Source organism: Mobula hypostoma, chromosome 12, assembly GCF_963921235.1.
Source record: "Mobula hypostoma chromosome 12, sMobHyp1.1, whole genome shotgun sequence".
Lineage (NCBI taxonomy): Eukaryota > Metazoa > Chordata > Chondrichthyes > Myliobatiformes > Myliobatidae > Mobula > Mobula hypostoma.
Window position 1 is genome coordinate 21,265,290 of NC_086108.1, and position 23,488 is coordinate 21,288,777.

At 42.6% G+C, this 23,488-nt stretch overlaps 1 protein-coding gene across 3 annotated transcripts in view; it reads left to right on the top strand.

Moving 5' to 3' along the window:
• LOC134354655 (olfactomedin-like protein 2B) overlaps nucleotides 1–23,488 on the top strand; it is a 70,654-nt gene that overhangs the window by 34,771 nt on the left and 12,395 nt on the right. For all 3 annotated transcript variants that reach the window (XM_063063730.1, XM_063063729.1, XM_063063731.1), the window contains 2 exons: nucleotides 3,949–5,382; nucleotides 13,680–13,856. In XM_063063730.1, the coding sequence (XP_062919800.1) occupies nucleotides 3,949–5,382; nucleotides 13,680–13,856 (1,611 nt within the window). The remainder of the gene's footprint in view (nucleotides 1–3,948; nucleotides 5,383–13,679; nucleotides 13,857–23,488) is intronic.

Below are 23,488 nucleotides of genomic sequence, written 5' to 3' on the forward strand. Positions count from 1 at the left end.
CTCTGAAGCTGTTGGCTGCTGCACAGTTTTGTCTGCAGAATCACATGTTTGGCTTCAGCCCAGCACTTTACAAAACAGCCACTATTACCCTTGCTGTTAAGGAAAATCAAATCAGTTTCAATTTCTGTGCTGATCAAAATGCTGAACATACAGTTTTTTCATGCTTTATCCAGTTGCAGATAACAACTAAGGCAATGCAGAGCTTCTTGTATTTTGCCGCTATGCACAAGCCTTAACAGCAAGCTTAGAATACCACTCCCAGTAGAGTGTAACACTATCTCTTCCAGTTCCAGTCACATTGCCAGATGTGGCCTTGGAGGAGGTCATAATTTTCAACCTCCAACCATCTCATTGCTTCACTGCTTCATCCACACTGCTTCTTGCCATTGGTTGAGATACATTCATTCCTGAAGCAGACTGCCAATCAGAATGCAGACAAATTGTTACCAGATTGGATGATTTCAGTCTGTCAGTTAACCAGCTCTTTCTCCATTGCAATTAGTTTTATTAGCAACAACCAAACTGCTCAAAGGACTTTTTTTGCCTCTACAGTATTATTGCCATTTGCTATAGCAAACATGATTTAAGATCCTGGGAATTCTGGAGGGCAAGCCATCATAAACTGCATTATTCTCTTAACAAGGATGGTCCAGTATCACATATGGGAAAACAATGAGTTTTCTAAGCTTTGACTACAAGAAGATAACCTCTCACTAAAGATTAAACAAGATTGGGAAAGAGAACTTAATATGACTCTTGTTAACGGAGATTGGTTGCGAGTTCTGAAAATGGTTAATTCTTCTTTGATATATGCCAATCATTGTTTAATTCAATTTAAAATTGTTCACCGTTATTATTTAACAAAGGAGAGGCTATCCAAAATATTTCCTAATACAGACAATTATTGTGATAGGTGTAAAAATGAAGTAGCTATTTTGTCACATATGTTCTGGTCATGTCCCTCATTGAAATCTTTTTGGAATTCTTTATTTTCTACAATTTCTAAAGCTTTGAAAATTAATTTACAACTTAATACATTGACTGCTCTATTTGGAATAGTTCCGCATCATATTCAGGGTATTTCATTTTCAAACCAACATGTAATTGCATTCGTTACATTGTTGGCAAGAAGGGCTATTTTATTGAAGTGGAAAGATACCGCTGCTCCTACACTAATTCAATGGTTTTCCCAAGTAATGTTATGTCTTAGTTTGGAAAAAATTAGAAGTAGAATGTTTGATCCCTGATTCGATTTTGAGAGAAGGTGGGGCTCTTTTGCCAAATATTATCATTTAATTTGGATTAATTTATCTGGTTTCCTTCCAGTTTTATGTTATATAAATGTGATTTGGCGGTTGTTTTTTTTCTCTTTTATATATACTTATAGCTGATTGTAAGACGTATTGCTCTTGGAGTTGGTTCCTAATGGGTTTTTTTTGTAGTTAGTGGGGTTTTTTTTTCAGTTAGTTGGGGTTCTCTTTTTTCCTTTTATATATATATATATATATATATATATATATATATAAAAAATTTCATTAGCATATACAAGTTTTTTTTCCTTCAGCTTTATTAATTATATATATACTAATTTGTTGAACTTTGGTATTTTATAGCTGTAGAAGATTATACTGTATATCAATAAAAAGATTTAAAAAATGAAATGAGTTTTATAAGCTATGTAACCAAATACCTTTGATATTTGCCCCTCTTTGCAAACCCATAAATTTGATTACAAGAAGTGCCATGCTGAATTGCCTTTCACTTTGTGTTGACTGGGAGAAAAGTGAAAGTGACTCCATGTTGTGAATGGATAGGCTCCCAGTTGGTTATTAATTGGATGGATGGTCATTGACATTTAAAAGAGGATTAATTATTTATGCTTAAAGAACAGGATTTATGTAAAAAGTGTCACCTGCAGCATTTTCTTAACTTGCAAGCTTTAGGGTAATTACAACTGTCATTAACAGTGGCCAGTTTAAATCAAAAGGGCCGTAGGTCACATAAATTCAATTGGAATTCATTGCGTCAAGGGATCATATGATGACATTTCTAAAGCTGCCTCCGAACTTGTTCTTTGGAGTAGTTGTATATCTCAATAACCATCCAGCAAGGCAAAGAGTGACTAGCAATTCTGTAAATATGGATCTTCTTCAATTAGGCTGTACCCCTCTGCCCTGAGTGACTCCTGTGATGACCTAGAGCAATGAATTCTGAGCTGAAGTGAAACCTGGCCGTTAGCAATCTCACTGGTTAAGGATATTTGCTTTACAGTGGTTAGGTGTTTTGCATGTAATTGTTGACACAAAAGTATAAAGCAACATACACAAAATGCTGGAGGAGCTCAGCAGGTCAGGTAGCATCTATGGAAGAGAATAAACAGTTGACGTTTTGGGCCGAGTGTTCTTCAAGATTGAGAAGGAAGAGGAAAGAAGCCAGAGTGATAAGATTGCCGGGGGGGGGGGTGGTTGTGGGAGGATAGCTGAAAGACAATAGGTGAAGCCAGGTAGGTGGGAAAGGTCAAGGGTTGGAGAAGAAGGAATCTAATAGGAGACGAGAATGGACCATAGGAGAAAGGAAAGGAGACCCAGAAGGAAATGATAGACAGTTGAGAAGAGGTAAAAGGTCAGAGTGAGAATAGAGGCAGAGGGGAGGGGAGGGAAATTTAATGCTGATTCCCATTCCTGTTCCACAATGAGGCCACCCTCAGGTTGGAGGAACGCCACCTTCTATTCCACCTGGGTAGCCTCTAACCTGATGGCATGAACATCGACTTCTCCATCCAGTAAAAAAAACCCTCCCCTTCCCCTCTTCCTCTATTCCCCATTCTGGCCTCTCACCTCTTCTCACCTCCCACCGGTGCCCCTCCTCCTCCCTTTTCTCCTATGGTCCACTCTCCTCTCTTATCCACTATGGCAGAGCAGTTCATAATCATACCTAAGGGCATTTTTAGATGGAATATCCATGAGGATAGAGTGCGCAATTTCAGACTTGACCCTATGAATATCATGGTTTCAGAGGAAACATGATTAGTAAAACCTTCGTAAATAAGAACCAGTACTTTTCAGACCAGTACAGTTGTATAAGAGTGTGGCACTATTGCTGGCATATTGAGTGAGTTTTACACTGAAGTGAAAGCAGTGCTAGGTAAAATAAAGTCCTGCTGTAAAGTCAGCAGTTTAATCATTTGCCAGATGGACGGACACCCAGAATTATGTATAAAATTGCTATTGTCCAATCTTCCATTGAACAGTGTTATTGCTGGAGATGTGAGAAGGAATTCCTAGATTGATCTATAAAATCAAGCTGAGTAACTGGAGACAGCTATGGCTTTCCATACTTGTTGCCCAAGTTAACAATTACTCCAGTAGAAAGGATGGGGGGTTTTCTGTCTAATAGGTGATTAATCATAAATAGACATTTTGACTTAAGAGATAGTTTTAGGGCAGGATTTACACTGCTGATATGTTTAGAAAAGCACAATGTGACTTACTTATTTTGAAGAGCATTGCAAACTTTTGTATGTAGACTTGCACCAGGATTTAGTTTGTGCTAATTCATGTTTCCAGAAAGTAACACTGGAGAATCTTAAAAGGCCTCAGGCTCTGAGAATTCTTACTAGAGATCTGTTTTTCACCCTTACTGACTCAAGTGTTTAAGAACAACCTGGTGGGAAATGTCAATAACTGGAACAAGTTTCATTTCCAATAGTGATGTTACCACTTAATTACCTTTGAACTGAAGCTAACTATAGCCAGTAAAATATCCACTGCTGCAATCATCTTTATTCTGGAAATAATGTAAAAATAAACAAGGTTTTATTGGATACTGAGTTTCATTTAAAAACAGGAAGTATACAGCAAGAGGTTAACATAAGTAAGGTATTAAAGATTTAGGTTACAGATGGGGCCTTTCAGCAGAATTTAACTCACTGTTTCTTACTCTGAACAGAAGCCAGCTCTGCCAGTGGCGAGGATGGAACTCTCCTCTTTTTGGATGATCAGCCTATTAAACAGATGGATCCTGTAGTTAATGCTTCTCAGGCACCATTTCCTGCCCTGACAACCATCACTTCAGAGACAGCAACAAAATCCAGTGATCAGCTGAATATCACAGATGAGACGAAGGCTTTGACTGGTGTTAGTCCAGTACTTGTCATAGGTTCAACAATTCCCAGTATGACGGTCACGTCCAGTGGTACCAATATAACTAACTTTACTGTGATCACTCCAGAACAGCATCTTGCTCAGGCCAGCCAAACCGATGCCTCAGAGTCTGCCACAGCTATCAACACCACTGCTTCTATCCCACCTCCTACCCACACTCTCTCCACAGTAAACACAACTTTTACCACAGTCCCAATTCCCCCTCCTGCGACGACTCATGCAACTGACATCACATCCCCACGAATTTCTGCTTCCCTTCCACCATCCAAAGTTGCTCTCACATCCCCTGCAGTCACCACCACAACAATTCCTAACGGCGAAGTTCCCATCATCATCCCCAATGACATTGCAGCAACTGTTTCAAATATCCCACCCCACTTGGACACAACTGCTGCCCCACCCACCACAGCCCACATAACTAATACCAAACACCTGCCCACAACTAGGTTGAGCACTGCGGTCCCCACAACTACTGGAACAGCAGCAGCAACCACTGAGCTTCCCACCACAACAAGCACTGCAGCCACCACCATGATCACTGTAGCCACTGCCTCACCCACCACCATGACCACTGTAACCACTGCTGCACCCACCACTGTAACCACTGCCTCACCCACCATTATGACCACTGTAACCACTGCCTCACCCACCACTGTAACCACTGCTGCACCCACCACTGTAACCACTGCCTCACCCACCACTGTAACCACTGCTGCACCCACCACTGTAACCACTGCCTCACCCACCACTGTAACCACTGCCTCACCCACCATTATGACAAGTGTACCCATTACAACACACAATACAACCACAATGCCAACCATCAGGAGGATGACACCTCCCACAGCCGCCACTTCTGCAACCACCAAACCCAGCACAACACTCACCACAATGACTATCACCACCACAACAGCTGCCCCCACCACAACTATACCAACCACAGTACCAACCACCACATCTGCTACAACCACAGCACCTACTGTCACCAACATCACCACAGTGCCCACAACACCCACTATTACCACACCAACCACCACCACACCCACCATCACCTCAACCATGGCAGGCACCGTCACCACCCCCAAGCAAAGAACTAAAACCCGTTCTCCACATGCCAGGACAACCTTACTTCCTCCCGCTGCCAGACGGAAATTCCACATGGAGGGCACACGGAGACAACGTGTAAGCTACAATTGGAATGATGGTTACCGAAGTTTTGGTACGTGAGATCCCATCAAAACAGAACTTGCTTTTTATAATTGCAGAATATATTGATAAATTGTGCTGAGTTTATTCCATTTATTGGGAAAGGTTATAATTTGATAACTGCATGCTTTGAATTCGCTTGTGGTTTATAATCACACTTTGATAAGCTTCCACACAAATAGGTGGTAAACAGGTAGGTTGGAGCACCTGAAATGCTAGACCAGGGGTCGACAACCTTTTTCCCACTGTGGGCCGGATCACTTATTAATGAGCGGACGGTGGGCCAGATAAATGCCATAAAAAACTTGAAATATGGGAATTATCCATTTAAGTACATCTAGTTATGTTTTGCCTCAAATTAATGAATAACACATGCTAGAAAATCATCTGTGCTTAACCAGGATGCCAATTAGTAATCAAAGAACTCAGTTTAGTTTTTCTGTCCCATCATTGCAGGTGCCCCGTCAGTTGTGATGCCAATTAGCTTCGACACATTAAGTTTCATTTCTGACATCATTTTCAGCAAAGCTTCAAAAATATCTGCTCCAGTAACTGTGTCCTTCATGGGAATTAATTGAATAAACTCTTCAAAAATTTGAAAAGTCGAGGTCACTCCTCACACAAACACTGCAAGTTGAGCAGTGTCTCTCAAGTCTGTACTCTCATCAAGCACAATTGAAAAAAAAATGCAATTTGTTGCAGGCATCCCTTAAACAACTTTTAACATCGGCTGATATTTCTTCAACTTGCCGTTCTTGCTGACAGGCTGATAGATGCAAATAAAGATTTCTTTTCAGGACAAACAATATCCACCACTGCCAGTAAACATTCTTTGACAAACTCTCCATTTGTAAGACTTCATCTTTTCTGCAATACGTTTTGAGACTTTGTAGCTGGCACGGGTATTTCCTTCATTTTCACTGCTTTTTTGGCACTCAGCGTCTACCTTCCTGCATTTTGCATTCATTGCCATTGGAATTTTTTTCTTTGATTTTATTTCAAAACGCGAGTTATTCAACAAGTATTGTAGCACATAAATATCTGGATATTTAGCATGGATTTCTTGTTAAAACACAGTGACGCTGTTTCTGTTTACAAATTTGAACGATCCCATCTGAAAACCTGCGCACGCACGGTGGGTATCTAATACGTATTAATGGGGTAGTCTGCCTTCCCCTCATTCGTATATACCAGTGTTTGGTTTGGAACAAAACAGAACCTGGGGCCAGTGTAACAAGACACCATGCATATCCATTAGTGTGGTTGCGTGAAACACTCAGAATAAGGAAAAATCGCTTGTGGGCCAGATAAGCATAGTATCTCAATATTTGCTCGCAGGCCGGATCTGGTAGGTTGCCTACCCCTGTGTTAGAAGCACCTGTGGAAAGAGAAATGGTCAACATCTTTCAAGTCAACGATCCCTCATTAGAAACAGAAAAGTAAGAAAACAAGTTTGTTATCCCATTTTTCCAGTGTTGTACAGGGATCTTCAGTTTGAAGTGTTGAACCTGTTTCATATTCCACTGATATTGCCTGACCTGCCTTGTGTTTCTCGTATTTTCTGGTTTTATTTCTGATTTCCTTTTGTAGTTTTAAAAATTTTCAGACGTTGGACCTTTGGATACAGAGTCAAATGCTGGTAAATACCAATGGGCCAAGGGAAACATCTCCACCACCTCCATCAGCACAGGTGCACCACAAGGCTGTGTGATTAGCTCTACTTGTTGTACACCTATGACTGTGTGGCTGAGCACAGATTCTATGCCATATTCAAGTTTACTGATGACACCACTGTTGTTGGCCGAATCAAAGGTGATGATGAATCAGTATATAGGAGGGAGACTGAAAATCTAGCTGGGAGGTGCCATAACAATAATCTCTTACTCAATGTCAGCAAGATCAAGGAGCTGATTATTGAGTTCAGGTGAAGGAAACCAGAGGTCCATGAGCCAGTCCTCATTGGGGGATCAGAGATGCAGAGGGTCAGCAACTTCAAATTCTTCGGTGTTATTATTTCATAGGAGCTTTCCTGGACCCAGCACATAAGTGGAATTTTGAAAAAAGCATAGCAGCACCTCTACTTCCTTAGGAGTTTGTAAAGATTCAGCATGACATCTAAAACTTTGACAAACTTTTAAAGATGTGCAGAGGAGAGTATATTGACTGGCTGCATCACAGCCTGGTATGGAAACACTGATATCCTTGAACAAAAAATTGTACAAAAAGTAGTGAATACAGCCCAGTCCATCTCGGGTAAAGCCCTCCACACCACTGAGCGTACTTACATAAAATGCTGTCGCAGAAAAGCAGCATCCGTCATCAGGGACCCCACACCCCCACCCCCGATCTAGTTCATGCTCTGTTTTTGCTGCTGCTATGAGGAAGAATGTACAGGAGCCTCAGGTCTCACGCACCAGGTTCAGGAACAGTTGTTACCCCTCAGTCATCAGGCTCTTGAACCCCAGGGAATAACTTCACTCAACTTCAATTGCCTCATCATTGAAATGTTCCCACAACCTATGGACTCACTTTCAAGGACATGTCATCTCATCTGTTCAATACTTATTGCTTATGTAGCTGCACAGTGTGTTGATTTTTACAGACTGGTTGAACACCCAAGTTGGTGTGGTCTTTCGTTGATTCTGTTATGGTAATTATTCTATTATGGATTTATTGAGCATGCCCACAAGAAAATGAATCTCAGAGTTGTATATGGTAACATATATATACTTTGAAAATAAATTTACTTTGAACTTCTGGAAATCTTTAGCCCGTAACCACTAAAAGTGGTGAAGAAGCATTTGGGGTTGGTACTGGATCCATGCATCAGGAGCACACAGAAGGAAAGCCGCATCAGGCCCTTTCTGTAGAAGAGCCTGGGCTCTCACGTTGTCCACTGTGGCATTTCAGGACTCCCAAAACTGGAATGCAAGCATCATCCTTGATCCAAATTGTCTATCTAGGAAGAAGAATTCATAAAACTCTCCTCATCGATGTTTTCTTTGTGCTCCGGTACAGTTAGTATTAGATGTCATTCCAGCCTTGATCCAAATGGACAAAGAGGTCAAGCCCACAATAGGGGTAAGAAAGACTGCTTTCAAATTGCAATTTTCTAAAAGTAGTTCATTCTCTTTATTTAGAGGCTAGGGCCTAGTATTAAGTTCTAGTGTATCAAGACGGTTCAGTTTTTTACCCTTAAGTGGTTCCCAGGGATAATGATGGATCAATAGGAAATATTACCAAGTAGCTCAATGTGATAAAGTGTGCTGTTAGGACCTTTACAATGCAATGAGGAAAGTTTTAATGCATGACTAAAGTGGGTATGTGGTTTTAGTAACCCTGTGCTGATTATTGTTACCCTAGCATGGTGGGCTGACTCGTCTGTGTCTGTGCTAGAAACATAGAAAACCTACAGCACAATACAGGCCCTTCGGCCCACAGAGATGTGCCAAACATGTCCCTACCTTAGAAATTACCTACAGCTACTAAGCTCCATGTACCTGTCTAAAAGTCTCTTTAAAAAAAACCCTATCATATCCACCTCCACCACCATTGCCGGCAGCCCATTCCACGCACTCACCACTCTCTGAGTAAAAAACTTACCCCTGACATCTCCTCTGTACCTACTCCCCGGCACCTTAAACCTGTGTCCTCTTGTAGCATCCATTTCAGCCCTGCGAAAAAGCCTCTGACTATCCACACGATCAATGCCTGTTATCATCTTATACACTTCTATCAGGTCACCTCTCATCCTCCGTCGCTCCAAGGAGAAAAGGCCGAGTTCACTCAACCTATTCTTATAAGGCATGCTCCCCAACCCAGGCAACATCCTTGTAAATCTCCTCTGCACCCTTTCTATGGCTTCCACATCCTTCCTGTAGTGAGGCGACCAGAACTGAGCACAGTACTCCAAGTGGGGTCTGACCAGGGTCCTATATTGCTGCAACATTACCTCTCAGCTCCTAAATTCAATTCCACGATTTATGCGGGCTAATACACCGTATGCCTTCTTAACCACAGAGTCAACCTGCGCAGCTGCTTTGAGTGTCCTATGGACTCGGACCCCAAGATCCCTCTGATCCTCCACACTCCCAAGAGTCTTACCATTAATACTATATTCTGCCATCATATTTGACCTACCAAAATGAACCACTTCACACTTATCTGGTTTGAACTCCATTGCCACTTCTCAGTCCAGTTTTGCATCCTATCAATGTCCCGCTGTAACTTCTGACAGCCCTCCACACTATCCACAACACCTTAACCTTTGTGTCATCAGCAAATTTACTAACCCATCCCTCCACTTCCTCATCCAGGTCATTTATAAATATTACATAGAATAAGGGTCCCAGAACAGATCCCTGAGGCACTCCACTGGTGACCGACCTCCATGCAGAATATGACCTGTCTACAACCACTCTTTGCCTTCTGTGGGCAGGCCAGTTCTGGATCCACAAAGCAATGTCCCCTTGGATCCCATGCCTCCTTACTTTCTCAATAAGCCTTGCATGAGGTACCTTATCAAATGCCTTGATGAAATCCATATACACTACATCTGTTGCTCTACCTTCATCAATGTGTTTAGTCACATCCTCAAAAAATTCAATCAGGCTCATAAGGCATAACCTGCCCTTGACAAAGCCATGCTGGCTGCTCCTAATCATATTATACATCTCCAAATATTCATACATCTCCAAATATTCATACATCCTGCCTCTCAGGATCTTCTCCAACAACTTACCAACCACTGAGGTAAGACTCACTGGTTTATAATTTCCTTGGCTATCTCTACACCCTTTCTTGAATAAAGGAACAACATCCGCAACCCTCCAATCCTCTGGAATCTCTCCCGTCCCCATTGATGATGCAAAGATCATTGCCAGAGGCTCAGCAACGTCCTCCCTCACCTCCCACAGTAGCCTGGGGTACATCCCATCCGGTCCCGGCAACTTATCCAACTTGATGCTTTCCAAAATAGTTCAGGGTCTCTTCCTTCCTCACTTTATGAAACACCTTGGATTAATGGTGACATTAAAGGTCCTGAGAGTGAGTTGACCAGTTATCATTTAAGAAACACAGACAGCCATAGTATCTCGTGGTATTGATGGGATTGTGAAACAGGAGTGATACTGTCTTTGACTGACTTGCACATGTACTAATATACTGTACACACATTCCAGTAAAGAATAACAGTGAAACATGAAACCCTGACTAGAAAGAGAATAACCTAGAAAGTGAACCTAGCTTGTAATGCACGGTAAACCAAGCTGGATCAGTGGTCTCGGCAACATACAAGTATCCAGTAACAATTTAACTGAGCTTTGATATTCTATGTTCAGTATTGAAGCTCGCTAATTACAGAGCTGCTCAATGCTCCGTTTATTCCACCTGCATCCACAGCTCCAGCTGCTCCAGGATCATACAAGATTCTGAAGCAAAATACAGTCTAATGGAATCCCAGTAGGGGAGCCACTGGCTGAGCCAGTTTCTGTTTCGTCCATGGGTCAGACGAAAATCCTTGCTACGGTTATAAGTACTTAATGTCAAACCTTTCCATTGTCAACGCCCAATCAAAACTCACAAGGCTCTGACATTTATCTGAAGTACAAGCCCACTAATGCTTTAAATCACTTATTTTTTGCATCAAACTTTTTTATGTGCAGGCAATTTCCAAAACTGTAGCACAAAGTGTCTGACCAGCTGGGAATGGTTGCCAAAAATTTACTGGCTGAAGTGTCTGTCATCAGAATGTCCTAAATTATAAATTGCATTTTACTTAATCTGACTCATCCACTAGGAAGCCATCCTAATTCTAGATTAAGCATTATAATTGAGGACCCACTTTTTTTCTCACAAGTGCATTTTAAAACATGGCTCTATTTTGAAAAAATCAGAATTTTCCCAAGTGTACTAGCCACTTCTATTCCTGAAAAAAGCATTACTTATTGAAAGGATGAAGATCTGGTCATTGTCATATAAAACTTGCTGTGTAGAAATAGGCTGTTAAATTTACAAAGATGACTAAAATAGTTCATTGGCAGTGAAACACTTGAGGATACCCCAATGATGTGAAAGGTTCAATATAAGTGCTAATACTTCTGTTACAGTACATATTTGGAATTGTTTCTTAGCTGGAATGGTAGATTTATCTTCCAATCACAAACAAGAAAAAATCTTCAGATGCTGGAAATCCAAGCAACACATACAAAATGCTGGAGGAACTCAGCAGGCCGGGCAACATCCAGGAAAAGAGTACAACCGATGTTTCAGGCCAGAACCCTTCAGCAGGACTGGAGAAAAATGCTGAGGAGTAGATTTAAAAGGTGGGGGGAGGGGAGAGAGAAACTGGAGGGGAAAGGATGAAGTAAAGAGCTGGGAAGTTGATTGGTGAAAGAGATACAGGGCTGGAGAGGGGGAGAGTGTGATAGCAGAGGATAGAAGGCCATGGAAGAAAGAAAAGGGGGTAGGAGCATCAGAAGGAGGTGATGGGCGGGCAAGGAGATAAGGTGAGAAAGGGAAAAGGGGGTGGGAAATGGTGAAGGAGGGGAAATGGGGGGTGGCGTGACATATCCATTCCGATATGTCCACCCATGGCCTCCTCCATTATTGTGATAAGGCCACACTTAGGTTGGAGGAACAACATCTTATACTCCATTTGGGTAGCCTCCAACCGGATGGCATGAATATCAATTTCTCAATCTTTTAGTAATCCCGTCCGCGCCCCCCTCACCATTTCTCATCCCCTTTTTCCTCTCTCACCTTATCTCCTTGCCCACCCATCACCTCCCTCTAGTGCTCCTCCCCCTTTTCCTTTCTTCCATGGCCTGCTGTCTCTTTCACCAATCAACTTCCCAGCTCTTTACTTCATCCTTCCTTCTCCAGGTTTCACCCATCACCTTGTGATTCCCTCTCCCCTCCCCCCACATTTTAAATGTACTCCTCAACTTTTTTTCTCTAGTCCTGCCAAAGGGTTTCGGTCTGAAACATCAACTGTACTCTTTTCCTAGATGCTGCCTGGCCTGCTGAGTTCCTCCAGAAATTTGTGTGTGTTGGTAAATTTATCTTATTGCTTTCAGAGGTGAGGATTTTCTGCAACTATAGAGTCATACAGCACAGAAATAGGCCCTTCAGCCCATCGCGTGCATGCCCACCTTTTTGCCCATCTACACAAATCCTCCTTCCCCTCTCTCTATTGTTTCTCTTAGTTACCACCTCAAAAAATTTGTGAGACAGGAGTCTTCCCCTCATGAAGCCTTGATGGTTATCCCTGATGAGTCCCCATCTTTCCGAATATACATAAATCCTACCCCTTGGAAATTTCTCCAGTAAACTCCCTAGCACTTTTGCAAGGCTGAGCGGCCTGCCATTAGCTGGCTTGATTCTATTCATTTACTGTGCATTTGTTTTCTTAAATAAAAGTGAACAGCAGTGATAGTTTTGATTTAAACTATATTCATGTTTCATGCAGAGAAGCCAACAGATTAATAACAGTGAGTATTTATTAATGTACTATAGCATAACATCAGATTGTTTTAACCATTTTCAGTTCAAGGAGGTAGGTTGTGAGCTTGATGGGTGGCAGTTTCACCACACTTGTAGTTGGCTTTCTGTACCAAAGGTACTGAGAGTTCTCATCTTGATAAGAACAGACTGCTTCTTTTCTTTATTTATATAATTGACTTCTCAAACTTTCGCTAATGCTCCACCTCCCCCTCACACCCCATCCGTTATTTATTTATATACACACATTCTTTTTCTCTCTCTCCTTTTTCTCCCTGTCCCTCTAACTATACCAGTTGCCCATCCTCTGGGTTTTCCCCCCCTCCCCCTTTTCTTTCTCCCTAGGCCTCCTGTCCCATGATCCTCTCATATCCCTTTTGCCAATCAACTGTCCAGCTCTTGGCTCCATCCCTCCCCCTCCTGTCTTCTCCTGTCATTTTGGATCTCCCCCTCCCCCTCCCACTTTCAAATCTCTTACTAGCTCTTCTTTCAGTTAGTCCTGACAAAGGGTCTCCGCCCGAAACGTCGACTGTACCTCTTCCTAGAGATGCTGCCTGGCCTGCTGGGTTCACCAGCGTCTTTGATGTGTGTTGCTTCTTTTCTGTGTTCTTGTCTTGCTGAAGTTCTCAACTTAGCAGGGCAGTATGAGCATTGGTTCTTTGGGTGATCTGCAATACCTACATAATGATTGCGTGTCTGACTGTGGGCTTTTTGATCATTATGCCTGCAAGAATATTTGATGTTATTGTACAGAGGGTTATTATTATGTGACATACAGTAAAGCTAACATGCCAATATTCTTACTTGCAGGTGAATGCAAAGAGACTTTGTCTACCATCTCTAAACCCAAGACCAAACACACTTATGGGAGAAATGAAGGGGCCTGGATGAAGGATCCATTAGCACGAAGTGATAAAATTTACATCACCAATTACTATTATGGTAACACACTGGTAGAGTTTCGCAACTTGGAAAACTTCAGACAAGGTGAGTGAACTATCTAAAATACAAGGAAGTTTCATGTTGTTCCAAGAATACACACCTATATTTTTCTCACTTCTGAAAGGCCATTAAGCTGAACCAGTAACACTGAAATATTTTGCTTCACAGATGCTGCCTGACTTCCTGAGCGTTTCTAACATTTTCTGTTTATATTCCTTCCTTTTTTTGTGAACAATTTTAAGGACAAGTTGTGCTACACTCCTTCCTCACTTAGCAATCAAACCTAGAGAACATTTTATTTTTACATCCTACATTCCCCAAAGGATTAGTTCACAGATGGAAATTGGTCTTTGTTGCATTGATAGACTCTTATTAATGAGATACCAGAGTGATTATCCTAGAACTTGAGCTTTAATAATTTATATCAGTGACTTAGTTGAAAAGGCAGTGCAACATGTTCACATATGTTGACAGTAGAAAGGTTGGTGGATGAGTGAGTTTTGAGATGATGCATGAGCTAATATGAGTCCATGGCATGACCATTTGAGGCATACCAAATTGTGGAGGGCACAGACAGGGCAGATAGTAAGAAACATTTTTTCTTTTGCAGAGTCGTCTAAAACCAGAGGGCCAAGGTCTATGTTAAGACACAGTACTGTGCAAAAGTCATAGACAAATATATATAGCTAAGGTGCTTAAGACTTTTGCACTGTACTGTATTTGTTAACATGGAGCAGAGAGCGAATTTGTAAATCTGGCGGGAGCAAAGGATATTGCGAATGACAAGGGTGGAGTGCTGCCCGAGCAGTATGGGACAGGTGGCAGAGAAGGAGTGCCGGGGTGGTGCCCAGCCCTGAGACACCAGGCAAGGTGATTTGATTCCAAACAATTGGTTTATTGATCATTACAGAATGTCTCTCTGGTTCTTCCTCCTCCCTCCCCCATCCCTGCCTCCTTCGTACACTCAATCCACAATAAAGACCCACATCAGAATCAGATTTATCATCACTCACATATATTATGAATTTTTTTGCAGCAGCAATACAGTGCAATACATAAAATTACTACAGTGCTGTGCAAAGGTTTTTGGCACCCTAGCTACATATATGTGCATAAGACGTTTGCACAGTATGGTTTAGATGGGATCTTAGGAAGAATTTTTCCACCCAGAGAATGATTGGAATCTGGAATATAATTCCCATGGGAATAGTGAATACAAAAATTCTCACAATGTCTAAGAAGTATCTAGATGCATTCCACTAGATGAAGGATATAAAAATCAGGGACAAAGTCTTAGGACATGGTTGTTTTTTTGGGAACACAGTTCAGCATTCAATACTATCATCCCCTCAAATCTAACCAATAAGCTTCAAGACCTTGGCTTCAATACCTCCTTGTACAACTAGATCCTCGATTTCCTCACTTGCAGACCCCAGTCAGGTCAAACTGGTAACAACACCTCCTCCACAATCAACATCAGCATTGGTGCACTGCAAAGCTGTGTGCTTCGACCCTGCTCTACTCACTGTTGTGTGAATGAAGTCACCAGAGAAAAGACTGGTAGTTATGAAACAGCCTCTTTATTGGACAAAACAAGATACAGTAGGCATCATATTGAGGTCCTTTTGGTGGAAAGGTCTGCCTGCCCAGGATTACACACATTTTATATGCTAAAGATTAAAGAAAATGCAGGACAATTCAAACAAATCCATATTTACAATGCCTTCGTTGAGCTATATATGTGACATTTTCAAATGCCTGGGTCTTCCCGCCATCATACTATTCAGGGTGGGGGTGACTGCCTTCAGATGCTGTGTGCAATCTTTCTCAGACTGCCATACCATCGAAGTTGTAGAACCTGCTGTTGCTGTCTCTATTTTAACTTAAATCCCCCTCCATCTATTTTCCCCAATATCTTTTCTATTCTCTGCTATTCAACTTATATAGTCGGCTCTCCTTATCTGCAAGGGATTGGTTCCGGGACCCCTTGCGGATACCAAAAACCATTGATGCTCAAGTCCCTTATTCAACCTGTCTCAATGTGGTGGATCTTAGGACCCAGGGGAACCTTGGACCTTATTTAACCTGTCTTGGTGCGGTGGGCATTAGGACCCGGCAGTGGAGCTCTAAATCCTCAGTGTTTCTTCACGAAAATAATCACGATCGTGATTTAAATTAAAGTGGAAATAGTAAAGCAATCAGAAAGCGGTGAAACGCCATTGGTCATTGGAAAAGCATTAGGCTACAGTCGGTCAATGATCGGAACAATTTTAAAGGATAAAATGAGAAAGGCCCTGCCCAATTAAAGCTACAATTATTACTAAGCAATGCAGTGGTTTAATTATTGGGTTTTGGGTTTTTGATCCTTCACATCAACCCAACAGCAATGGAGAGCGCACTCAGGAGTGATCTGTCACTGGATCGAACTCAGGAACTTCCGATCCCGAGCCCGGCGCTGAAACATATGTTTCTTAAGTATTTTATATGCATAGAAAGGTAAAATATATACTATATACTAAGACAAACATTTGACCAACTGACGCTAAATAATACTGGATGTACCTGTTCCGACTTACTTAGTAAGAGAACTTACGTTTTTTTTCGATCCTGATCCACGATAACCTACTTACATCCTCCCGTATACTTTAAATCATCTCTAGATTACTTATAATACCTAATACAATGTAAGTGAGATGTAAAATATTTGTTATACTGCATTGCTTAGGGAATAATGACAAGAAAAACAAGTCTGTACATGCTCGAACAACAAGTGCTGGAAGAGCACTTCCGGGTTTTCTCGATTCGCGGTTGGTTGAATTCGCGCATGCGGAACTCGCGGATAAGGAGGGCCGACTGTAATCTACTTTCAGCAACCAGCCTTCATTACAGAGTACCGTTACCATTACAGAGTACACTTTAGCATGCTACTCACGGACTTCTGTCATGCTCTCGGTGTCTTCTGCTTTCACTGTGACTTTCACCTGTTTTTCTTCCCTTTTTTTGGATACTGCCTCCAACCATGCCCTGGTAGGCCACAGCTGTAGCATATCAACTCCTTTACTGTTTTATGCTTGGTCTGGCAGTCCTTTGCTAGGTGCCTTCATTGCTAGCACACAAGCAAACCCTCTATGACATCACAGCAGCTACATCCACTACAGCCAGTTTACAATTTTTCTTGCATTTTCTTTGGTCTATCTTATTGGCCCATGAAACTAGGTCAACCCCACTGCTATCTCTAACTCTAAAACTCGCTGGTGGGCTGAGCTCAGGCCTTCCTTCATCACTTTCAGGACTGGGTCATCCCTCCCTGGATTATCCAACCCTGAATACTCCTCATACGCTCAGTAATTACCTTCTGTCTATCTAGCTGTTTGAATCACTGCCATTATTGTTCGCCAGTTACTCTCACTTCCTGCTAGTCGCTGCCTCACTTCCTTTTTAAAAGAGCGGAATCTTTTTTCACTGCTGGAGTTCCTAGAAGTTGCCCATGTACCACCTTGCACCCCCTCGGCCATACTGTCCCACATAATCCTCGGGCACTTTGCTTTTACCAACATGTGTATATCTTTAGGATGCATCTGATGAAATTCAACCACTTCCTCGAGCTTGCGCCAGAATTCCAAATTCTCACATGCGACTTTAAGTGAGGACAACTCTGACAAAATGCTCTGTTTCTCCCCCGGGGGTGAAGGGCTTATGAATGGTCATAATCAGAGTCAAGGGCTAGTTCAGATCATCAGGGTTCTTGACCTGACGTTGCCTGACCTCATTAGGTGCTATCCTGACAGGTACATCGGGGTGAAATCTCTGCCTGAAATATCTCCACAGCAATTCCCACACAATGCAAAACATAAATGACAGATACAAGTTAAACAGTACACACTTAAACCACAGCATACTCCGCAATCTGCCACGTATGTGTGTCTAAACTCATGATATTGTCATTTAAAGTTAAATTGGATAGCTATATGGACAGGAAAGGAATACAGGGTTATGGGCTGAGTGCAGGTCAGTGGAACTAGGTGAGAGTAAGTGTTTGGCATGGACTAGGAGGATCGAGATGGCCTGTTTCTGTGCTGTAATTGTCATATGGTTATATCCCCACTGTAGTCCTTTGCAATAAACTTGCAAAATGTGTATACTAAAATGCAGCTCCTGGAACAAGTATATATATGCCCCCGCTGGCCTTCAATAACTTCCTTTCGCAACTGGTGGCCTCATCTCACCAAATTAATACACAAAGTTTTGTCTCTTACATAAGCACTCATGCACGTATGCACACACCACTTTTATATCTACCAGTTCAGCTCCCTGTGTTCATGATACCTTGCATTCCATGTACCACCGACCTGAGCAGATCGAAGTGTGAGTGCTAATTCTAAAATGCTCGCCCACTTAGACTGCTAAGATCATTAGCCACATGATGGGTCACAGAAGGTATTCCACATCTGACACCAAATGTTGTGTGAATGAAGTCACCTGAGAAAAGTACTGGTAATTATGAGGCAGCCTGTTTATTTGACAAAACAAGATACAGTAGGCATCATACTGAGGCCCTTTCAGTTGAAAGGTTTACACTCATTTTATATGCTAAAGATCAAAGAAAATGCAGGACAATTCAAACAAATCCATATTTACAATGCCCTCTTTGAGCTTCATATGTGACAATTTCAAATGCCTGGATCTTTCCAATATCACACCCACAATAAGTGTTAATTACTGTTGTATCCGTGCAATGGGATGTTGATTGGATTTATGCATATGTAGACAATTTGTTTAATGCTTGTTTCCTGGTCTGTCTGGTCTGCATTTTAAATTTAAGCTTAAGTGCATATTTGAATCTGAAGGCTAGTGGCCAAAGTTGGTTAAGTTAATTGCCACCTGTGCTAACCCCAAAAATCGCTATAACACTCACTTTATGCTTATGGCTGTGAGGCTAGGCACAGCTCCAATGCCACATATAACCACATAACAATTACAGCATGGAAACAGGCCATCTTGGCCCTTCTAGTCCGTGCCGAACTCTTACCATATCCTAGTCCCACCAACTTGCACTCAGCCCATAACTCTCCATTCCTTTCCTGTCCATATATCTATCCAATTTAACTTTAAATGACAACATAGAACCTGCCTCAACCACTTCTGCTGGAAGCTCGTTCCACACAGCTACCACTGTCTGAGTAAAGAAGTTCCCCCTCACGTTACCCCTAAACTTTTGTCCTCTAACTTTCAACCCATGTCCTCTTGTTTGAATCTTCCCCACTCTCAATGGAGAAAGTCTAACCACGTCAACTCTTATCAATCCCCCTCATAATTTTAAACACCTCTATCAAGTCCCCCCTCAACCTTCTACACTCCAAAGAATAAAGACCTAACTTGTTCAACTCCGTAAATTAGGAGATGAAACCCAGGCAACATTTTAGTAAACCTCCTCTGTACTCTCTCAATTTTATTGACATCTTTCCTATAACTCGGTGACCAGAACTGTACACAATACTCCAGATTTGGCCTTACCAATGCCTTATACAAATTCAACATTACATCCCAACTCCTATACTCAATGCTGTGATTACTAAAGGCCAGCAAACCAAAAGCTATCCACATGAGATTCCATCTTCAGGGAACTATGCACCATTATTCCTAGATCCCTCTGTTCTACAGCATTCCTTAAAGCCCTACCATTTACCATGTATGTCCTATTTTGATTAGTTCTACTAAAATGTAGCACCTCACATTTTTCAGCATTAAACTCCACCTCCCATCTTTCAGCCCACTCTTCTAACTGTCCTAAATCTCTCTGCAAGTTTTGAAAACCTATCTCATCATCCACAACACCACCTATCTTGGTATCATCTGCATACTTACTAATCCAATTTACCACCCCATCATCCAGATCATTAATATATATTACAAACAACATTGGACGCAATACAGATCCCTGAGGCACACCGCTACACACCATCCTCCAATCTGACACACAGTTATCCACTACTACTCTCTGGTGTCTCCCATCTAGCCACTGCTGAATCCATTTTACTATTTCCATATTAATGCCTAATGATTGAACCTTCCTAACTAACCTTCCATTTTGAACCTTGTCAAAGGCCTTACTGAAGTCCATATAGACAACATCCACCGTTTTACCCTCGTCAACTTTCTTAGTAACCTCATCAAAAAATTCAGTAAGATTTGTCAAACATGACCTTCCACGCACAAATCCACGTTGACTGCTCCTAATCAGACCCTGTCTATCCAGATAATTATATATACCATCTCTAAGAATACTTTCCATCAATTTACCCACCACTGACGTCAAACTCACAGGCAGATAATTGCCAGGTTTACTCTTAGAACCCTTTTTAAACAATGGAACCATATGAGCAATACGCCAATCCTCCAGCACCATCCTCGTTTCTAATGACATTTGAAATATTTCCGGTCAGAGCTCCTGCTATTTCCATGCTAACTTCCCGCAAGGTCCTAGGGAATATCTTGTCCGGACCCGGAGACTTATCCACTTTTATATTCCTTAAAAGTGCCAGTACTTCCTCTTCTTTAATTGTCATACTTTCCATAACTACTCTACCTGTTTCCTTTACCTTACACAATTCAATATCCTTCTCCTTAGTGAATACTGAAGAAAAGAAATTGTCCAAAATCTCCCCCATCTCTTTTGGCTCAGCACATAGCCGTCCATTCTGATGCCATATTTAAAATTGCTGATAACACCACTGTTGGCTGAATCAAAGGTGGTGACAACTCAGAATGTAAGAGGGAGATTGAAAATCTGGCTGAGTGGTGCCGCAACAAATACCTCTCACTTAATGTCAGCAAGACTGAGAAGCTGATTATTGACTTCAGGATTAGGACACCGGAGGTCCACAAACCAGTCAGGGGATCAGAGTTGAAGAGGGTCAGCAACTTTAAATTCTTTGGTGTTATCATTTCGGAGTATCTGTCCTGGGTCCAGCAAGTAAGTACCATTGCAAAGAAAGAATGGCAATGCCTTTTTTTTTTAGAAGTTTGCGAAGATTCGGCACATCATCTCAAACTTCAAGGATGATTAGTCACCTTTTGCTGCTTAAAAGCAACGGCGAGGAATGGCAACACAAATTGTGTCCTAGAGTGGAGCCAGCAGTAACTTCAAACAATCATGATGTCTTCCCTCAGGAAAAGAAACTGGATTCTAGGAAAATACTGATAGACACAAAATGCTGGAGGAACTCAGCATCTATGGAAAAAAGGGAAGAGAAGATGGTGGCGCGACGCAGCTTGCAGCGGCCACTCCAGTGGTGATGTCTGTTATTTGTCAAGTAGGGTGCTGTGCACAATCCTGATTTGATGGAGACAGACGTGAGAGCACAGAGGAACATCTGGTGACACTTCTGAAATGCCTGCTTCGCTGCTGCTGCTACTGTGTGGTCCAGAATCTCCGGAGGAGAAGGTCCCGAGTCCCTGGCTTTGCTTGTTGCTCGGCGGCCGGGGTGGGGTCGAAGCGCTTGGCAGAGGATGGTGCTCGGAGAGGCTGTATCAGAGGGGCTGGTCAGAGGCTCGAAGTTTTTGGACAGACTCAGAGTCGGCTGTGGTCGGGTGCTTCCAATGCATCAGCAAGTTGTCAGTGCTTGGAGGTTCATGGCAGGGAGAGTTTCTCCCTTCTGCCACCTGCATTAGATGATGAGTCAGTCGGGACTTTGAGACTTTTTTTTTACCATGCCCATGGTCTACTCTTTATCAAATTATGGTATTGCTTTGCGTTGTTGTAACTATATGTTATAATTATGTGGTTTTGTCAGTTTTAGTCTTGGTTTGTCCTTTTGTTTTGTGATATCATTCTGGAGGAACATTGTATCATTTTTTAATGCATGCATTTCTAAATGATAAACGAGGACTGAGTGTCCTCATAATCTAATCTAATCTAAAAAGTACAGTTGATGTTTTGGGCCAAGTCCTTCAGCAGGTCTGGAGATAAAAATATAGGGCATTTTGTGTGTGTTGCTTGGATTTCCTGTATCTGCAGATTTTCTCTTGTTTCTTCAAAGAAAGGGGCTTCTCTTCCTCCACCATTAACACTGCCCTCAACTACATCTCTTCCATTTCACACAAGTCTGCTATTACCTCATCCTCCATCATCCCACCAGCCTCTACGTCCAGTACATAATTCTTCGGAACTTCCGCTATCTCCTATGGGACACCACCACCAAGCACATTTTTACTCCTCCCCTCACTTTCTGTTTTCTTCAGGGATCGCTCCCTATACAACTCCCTTGTCTAATTGTCCCTCCCCACTGATCTCCCTCCTGGCACTTACTCTTGCATGCAGAATAAGTGCTACACCTGCCCCTACACCTCCTCCCTCACTACCATTCAGGGCCCCAAACAGTTCTTCCAGGTGAGGTGACACTTCACCTGTGAGTCTGATTGGGTGATATACTGTATCTGGTGCTCCCGGTGTGGCCTCCTGTACATCGGTGAGACCTGACATAGATTGGGAGACTGATTCACTGAGTACCTATGCTTCGTCTACCAGAAGAAGCTGGATCTCCCAGTGGCTTTTCATTTTAATTCCACTTCCCTTTCCCATTCTGATATGTCAATCCATGACCTTCTCTACTGTTGTGATGAGGCCACACTCAGGTTAGAGGATCAACACCTAACCTTTTGGATCGGGACTACAGAGCATCGTGGGAGCTGAATTCTGAAGGAAGGCAGTTTTTTTAAAAGCTTCTTCGAGTGCAAGAAGGATGAGACTGCGCAGGCATGTGACGTAACAGGACAGCACAGAGAGTTTAAAAAGGGAGGTTGCTACCAACAGCTGTCTCTTGGATCGGGACTACAGAGCATCGTGGGAGCTGAATTCTGAAGGAAGGCAGTTTTTTTAAAAGCTTCTTCGAGTGCAAGAAGGATGAGACTGCGCAGGCGCATGACGTAACAGGACAGCACGGAGAGTTTAAAAAGGGAGGTTGCTACCAACGGCTGTCTCTTGGATCGGGACTATAGAGCGTCGTGGGAGCTGAATTCTGAAGTAAGGCAGTTTTTTAAAAAAACTTCTTTGAGTGCATGAAGGGTGAGACTGCGCAGGTGCGTGACGTCAACAGGACAGCGCGGAGAGTTTAAAAAGGAGACCACCCTCTACAGTGGGCAGCTGTCGGAGCAGGCAGTGGAGTGAGCGGTAACAGAGTGTAGGGCTTTGGCATCAACGGGCTTCGGCGGTAAACGGGGAGAGGTGAGAGCGAAGCACCAACTCTTCTCCCCCCCCTTCACGAATCGGCCCGGACAGACAGGAACCGCAGGGCTCTCACAGCTAACGGTACGAGCTAACGGTTTAAAAAGTTCATCTGTTTGGCGAGGTAAGTGGGTGAGTAGACTTATTTCTCCTGTTTCATTCCTGTAGAATTAGATAGCATGCCTGCAGGGTTAGTGCTTTGTTCAGGGTGACAGATGTGGGAGTCCGGGGAGACCTCCGGCCTCCTTGATGGCCACATCTGCGCCAGGTGCACCGAGATGCAGCTCCTCAGAGACCATGTTAGGGATCTGGAGCTGCAGCTCAATGACCTACTGCTTATCAGGGAAAGTGAAGAGGTGATAGACAGGAGCTACAGGGAGGTAGTCATCTCTAGGCTACAGGGGTCAGAAAACTGGGTCACTATCAAGACAGGGAAGGGAAATGCCCGGATAGT